Source organism: Terrapene carolina, unplaced genomic scaffold (assembly GCF_002925995.2).
Source record: "Terrapene carolina triunguis isolate 2854851 unplaced genomic scaffold, T_m_triunguis-2.0 Scaffold34092, whole genome shotgun sequence".
NCBI classification, from domain to species: Eukaryota; Metazoa; Chordata; order Testudines; family Emydidae; genus Terrapene; species Terrapene triunguis.
In genome coordinates, this window is record NW_020698443.1 from 5880 (window position 1) to 11818 (window position 5939).

General features: G+C 62.2%; 1 protein-coding gene across 1 annotated transcript in view; it reads right to left on the minus strand.

Moving 5' to 3' along the window:
- Positions 1–732: 732 nt before the first annotated feature.
- P2RX3 (purinergic receptor P2X 3) overlaps positions 733–5939 on the minus strand; it is a gene marked incomplete at its 5' end in the record, with an annotated part of 7523 nt that continues 2316 nt past the window's right edge. Inside the window, 6 exons of the mRNA XM_026646124.2 lie at positions 733–1570; positions 1937–2014; positions 3255–3320; positions 3930–4023; positions 4550–4686; positions 4951–5092. Coding sequence (XP_026501909.1) covers positions 1457–1570; positions 1937–2014; positions 3255–3320; positions 3930–4023; positions 4550–4686; positions 4951–5092 — 631 coding nt within the window. The remainder of the gene's footprint in view (positions 1571–1936; positions 2015–3254; positions 3321–3929; positions 4024–4549; positions 4687–4950; positions 5093–5939) is intronic.

Below are 5939 nucleotides of genomic sequence, written 5' to 3' on the forward strand. Positions count from 1 at the left end.
GGACTGGGGCGGAGCAGGGCTGGGGCGGGAGGCTTTGGGGAAGGGGTGGAGTGGGGGTAGGGCTGGGGTGGAGCAGTGTTGGGAAGAGGCAGGACTGGGGCGGAGCAGGTGCGGGGGCCATGGGGAAGAGGCGGGGCAGGGGCTGGAGCAGCATGCAGCTGCGCAGGGCACCAGGAAATTTTCCTGGTGCCCTACGCAGCTGCGTACTTTGCGTATGGGTAGGGACGGCCCTGGAGCTAGAAGCCTTCAGGTGGTGGCCTGGCTGGACTAAGGAGGGGAAATACAGGTGCGGTTGCCCCGACCAGTGACACTAACCAGGTCCACACTGGTGGGGCTCATGCCAGGACTGGTACAACTGCTGCTGTAGCTGAGGGCTCAGAAGCTGAGGCTACGCCCCAAGGAGAGCTCCAGCCCAACACGGGCTAAGGTGTTTCTGCTAAGCAGCGGTACGACCGCTTCCCCAAGCAGGGGGGTCTCGGGGCTGAAATCTCAGCAATCTCCCTAGCTGGGCATGAACAGACGAGCCCCGGCTCTGGCCAATCCAGCGCTGATTGGTGGTGATGGTAACAGAGCAGGAAGCACCGGTTACGTGCGCCTGCCACTTCCGTGTTCCCCTACACCCAGCAAGCCCTGGAGAGAGCCCCAACCTGCACGCCTGCCCCAGCACAGCCCAGAGGGACACTGACGAGAAAGTGAGTTTTATTGATTAAAAAGCCCTGGCGTGGGAGAATGGAGTCAGCACTGGAGGGGGGGAATAGCACATCCCTGGGCCCAGATGCCCCGTCCCATCCAGGACTGCTTCCTCCTCCCCACTCCGGAATCTGGGAATCTGCCAGGATGGAAATAGGGGCAAAGGTGGGGAGAGCAGCCCCTGCTGGCGAAAGGAGACCCCACACTCCTACCGTTGGGGTGCCTCTCTCAGTGCTGGAGAGAGCGCCTGAGCTGGAGAGAGCGCCCCCTGCTGGGACAAGGGAACCAATCCCATCCACCCCTCAGTCCCAAGGGCGCCCTCCCGAGCTCTCAGCACCCAGCCAAACCCAGAGAGAGCGCCCCCTGCTGAGGAGCACACGCTCCCCAGGGTGAGGAGTGCTGCCCATTTCTTGTACAGCGCCAGGCATGCTGGTAACTGAGTGGCGCCGGTACCAGCAGCAGCCAAGCTGGCCCCTGTCTGCCGTGCCTGCTCCCTGGCACTGCCCAGGTTCGATGGGGAGGGAATGGTACATGCTTCCTGAGGGAGATGGCAGTGCTTTCATGAGGACGTGCCGGAGGAGAGATTTCCGCCCCCTTGGCGAGGGGGCCCATGAGGAAGACTCTGGCCGGTGATGAGGAAGATGGAAGAAGCAGAGGCTCACAGGAGGGGAGTGTACAAAAGATGCCCTTGCCTATGAGCAGGGGTGAGGTGCCTGCGGCAACAGAGGGCGGGTAGGAAACTGTCCAGTCGCCAGGGGCAGGGGCACTAGAGGCCGATGGAGTAGGCCCCCGAGTCGGTGGATTGCTTTTCATCGTTCCGGCCTCCCAGCATCTGGCTGCTCCTGTACACGGGGCTGTGGCGCAGGGTCACCTCCGTCACCTGCAATGGGCACAGAGCCGGGTCAACGCCCACTACAAGGGCATGGAGGGACCTCCCCACAGGCAGCACCCATGGCGGGGATTGCCAGGCTATTGCCACAGTCATGCTGGTAGGAGTCAGGAGCTTGCCCCACAGCCAGCGCTCCCAACTCCGCTCCCCACAGCGCCCCCTGCTGGGAGAGGCTGGGACTGGAGCAGCCGGGAGCTCCCCCCACAGCCAGCGCTCCTGTCCTGCTCCCTGCAGCGCCTCCTGCTGGGAGACACCAGGACTGGAGTAGCCAGGAGCACGCCCCAGATCTAGCACTCCGCTCTCTGTTGGGTGTGCCAGGCTCTGCAGCACTTTGGGCTCCGCCTCCCTTGGACTCACCTCTTCGAACTTCTTTGCCTTGTACTGCTCTGCGCCCTTCAGGAAGTTGAGGAGGATGATGTCACACAGCACAGTGCCCTGCCGGGGAGGGGAGACAGGCTGAAGGGGGGCCCAGCCAGGCTCAGCAAGGGGCGGGGCCTTCCTTTCTGGGTGTGGGGTTGTCCCCAGTCACCTGGGGATGACAGGGGCCCAAAGGCAGCAGGGCAGGACCCACAGGCCTCTGGGTTCATGGCAGGGGGGGCTCTGGGAGCAGGAGGCTGGACATGGATCCTGAGCCGAGAGAGGCTGATGAGCGGGCCTAGCCCTTCCCCTTGAGAGCTGGGCTGAGCGCAGGTACCCGGGCTCGTGCGTTCAGAGCCCGCAGTGCTGGAGTATCAGTAACCTCTCTCTGGGGTCTGACCACCACTAGCAGGGACAGAGCTAGGGTTATCATACGTCCGGATTTTCCCAGACATGCCCGGCTTTTTGGGCCTCAAATCCCGTCCGGGAGGAAATCCCAAAATCCCGGGGCCGGTGGTGCTCGGCCGGGGCCGGCGGTGCTCGGCTGGGAGCCGGGGCCGGCAGTGCTTGGCTGGGGCCGGGGCCAGCGGTGCTCGGCCGGGGCCGGGCCGGGGCCGGGGCCGGGGCCGGCAGTGCTGGGCCGGGGGTGCTCGGCCGGGGGCCGGCGCCCCAGGGCCCGAGCCGAGCCGGGCGGGAGAAGCCGGGGCCAGAGCCTCTTGGCCTGGGCCGGCCGGCCGCCGGAGGGAGCTGCTCGGCCAGGGGGGCCGGACTGGGCCGCGCTGCACCCCGCCCCAGCCCCAGCTTACCTGCTACCTCCCTGTTTCAGGCTTCCCGTGAACATTTGATTCGCGGGAAGCAGGGGAGGGGGAGGAGCAGGGGGCGGAGTGTTCAGGGGCGGGGGCAGAGTTGGGGCGGGGCTGGGGTTGGGGCGGGGCTGGGGAAGGGGCGGAGTTGGGGTGGGGCCGGGGCCCCGTGGAGTGTCCTCCTTTTTTAAAACTAAAATATGGTAACCCTAGACAGAGCCCTACACTGAGTGGGGTGGGTGACACACACACTGCTGAGTGGAGGCTAGAGCACCTCCCGGGGCATCACTATGGTGCCATCTTGGATTCTCTCTGCGGCTCTGCAGTCCCTGGCGAGCCTGGATTTGACCTTTGACTCAGGGCTTCACTAAGCAGCAAGGAGGCCTGCCCAGATGGACAGCTCTTTGCTCCGCCCAGGGCCTCCCTTTTCCCTGCAGTCCGGGGCTTGCTCACGCCGGCTCCTGTGGAGCGGGCAGAGGGGAAGGAGAAGGAGGCGGAGAGACCGTTGCACTCACCACCCCGACGGAGGTGAAGGCTGCCACGGTGTTGATCAGGGTTGGGATGATGTTGAATTTCCCAGCCTGAGAGGACAGAGGGTGGAGTTAGTGGTTGGGGGAGGGAAGGTTTGCCCCAGAACGCCCCTCCTTCTCCTGTACAGGGTGGTGTAACCCCCTCTCCACACCCAGCCTGAGGATCTGTGCCCCTCCCCTCCTGCCTTGTGCCTTCCGTTGGGCACGTGAGTCTTGAGGCTCTCGTCCTCCTTCATTAAACATGGCCACCAGGTGGCGCTGCGTCTCCAGGCGTACGACCACAGCCAGCCAACTCCTCCTACACCCCATGGTGCTTCGGCAGGGGCCTGAGTCCATGTGGGGGAGTCCTCCGCTCTCATTGCAGGGGGAGGAAGGACAATGAGGGGCCAAGCTGGAACCCTCCTCACCAACAGGAGGTGGGGTGGCATGGAGAGTCAGGCACATGGGGGTAGTCCCAAACCTGGGCCCGCACATGGAGGGGAGGAGAAGCCCCAATGCTCTGATTGACCAAGAGCTATACATGCCCATGGGATGGTCTCTACAAGCCTTGTATAGACCCCTCACACACATTGGTGATTCCCCATCAGCTCCCTTCCCCTATCCTAGGGCTTCAGTGCTGGCTCCTCCCACTGACCCTGCCGGCTGCCTGGCCGTACGTACATTCCCGTAGACTAGCACATCAAAACGGATGCCGAAAGCCTTCATCAGGGTCCGGTACTCAGTGCCGTTCTCCCGCCTGTAGTACTTGGCATACCTGGGGACAGGGAGAGGGGCTGTGACTTGCCACCCCCTGGTCCCCGGTGCACCAAGGTGTGCACACCGACGGGCGGCTGTGTGTGTGTGTGTGTGGGAGGTGACACACAGTGTGTGGAAGGAAGGGTCTGGTATGAAGGTAGTGTGTGCGTGTATGTAGCAGGGAGGGTGTATGTAACTGGGTGAGTCAGTATGTAGGTGTGGGGGTGTAACTGGGAGAGTGTGTGTAATAGTGTCTGGTGTGTCAGTGTTGCTAGAGGGTAGTGTGTGTAATTGAGTATTTGGTGTGGAACTGGAGGGGAGTGCGTGTAGAGTCGGGTGTATGAGGTGTGTCAGTGTGTATATAGAGGGCAGTGTGCGTAGTCAGGGGTCTGTGCTGTGTCTGTGTGTAGCTGGAAGGTGCTATATGCCCGTGTGAGAGGAGGGACATGTGCCCTGAGCGTGTCCCAGCGAGTGAGTTAACCCCGGGGTCTCACACAACTTTTTCCGTGTGTTTGCGTGTGTGCGTGTACACCCGCTGCACTTGCCTGAAGTTGTAGCCGGGAGAGACATTGTTCTTCTCGGAGACGCTGTCGAGGCGGGTGAAGGTGTAGCTGGGCACGCAGTGCTCCCACGAGCGATCCAGGTCACACAACCACCCGATCTTGATCCCCAGAATTCCTCCCTGTGCACAGAGATGGGGTGTTAGGCCAAACTACCCCAGGCAGCACCATAGAGGGGCCACTACGCCATGTCACTGGACGGACCCCTTCCCCCATTCTAAGGGACTGACCCAGGCCCCAGAGTCCCCTGCAGCTCCCCCGTTCCGCTGTGTGTTGAAGGACGCCCCCTGGAGATGGTCCTAATTCACATGCGCCATCACACGTGTGCTCTCTCCTGGCATGTGGCTGCCAGGCCAGAGCCGAATGTGGGGAGTCGCGAATCTCACCGTGGAGGCCAGCTTGGAAAAATCCTGGTCGGCAAAGCGGACGATGTCGCCCAGGCGCAGGATGGGGCAGAAGGGCTGGGTGACTGGGTGGAAGCGGCACGTCTGGATGTCCTGGGCCGTGAGGTTGGGCAGCAGGTTACCCCTTGGAGGGAGGGAAACACACAGAGGGGACTGTGAGAACAGGGTCCCATGGGGAAAGCCCGTCCCTAAGCCCACCCCATCAATAAACCCAAAGCCTACTCCCAACCGTAACCCCCTTCCATAGCCTCCAACCCTAACCCCCTTCCATAGCCTCCAACCCTAACCCTAACCCTAGCCATAACCCCAACCTAACCCCCTTCCATAGCCTCCAACCCTAACCCTAACCATAACCCCAACCCTAACCCCCTTCCATAGCCTCCAACCCTAACCCTAGCCATAACCCCAACCCTAACCCTAACCCCCTTCCATAGCCTCCAACCCTAACCCTAACCATAATCCCAACCCTAACCCCCTTCCATAGCCTCCAACCCTAACCCTAATCCTAGCCATAACCCCACCCCTAACTCCCTGGCTGGCTCGGCCACAGGCTCCCCTGCTGTTATTCCCAGCTGGAGGGAAAACTCGACTATCACCAGGAGGAGGGTGGCTCCAGGAGCTGGGAAGTCCTGTTTATCTGCAATGCGGCCGATTGGACGAATACACCCTGGGGGCGTGGCTCTCTGTGACCCTGAGGGTCCGATCCTCAGCTAGCCAGATCCTGTGCTTGGGGCAGACTCAGATGGGGAGGTAAAGGAGCTTCAGATCTGCTTTGCACTTGCCATACTCTGGGGGCCTGCCTGGTCCTCCATATCAAATAGAGCAGCCTCAGGGCTGCATGGACTTAGACCCTACTTTCCATGGCCCATGGGGGGCAGAGAACAGCCACAGTGCCATCACCCCCAGTCACGACCCTGCTCCATGCCCTATGGGCCCTGGGGGGCAGAGAATAGCCACAGTGCAGTTCCATC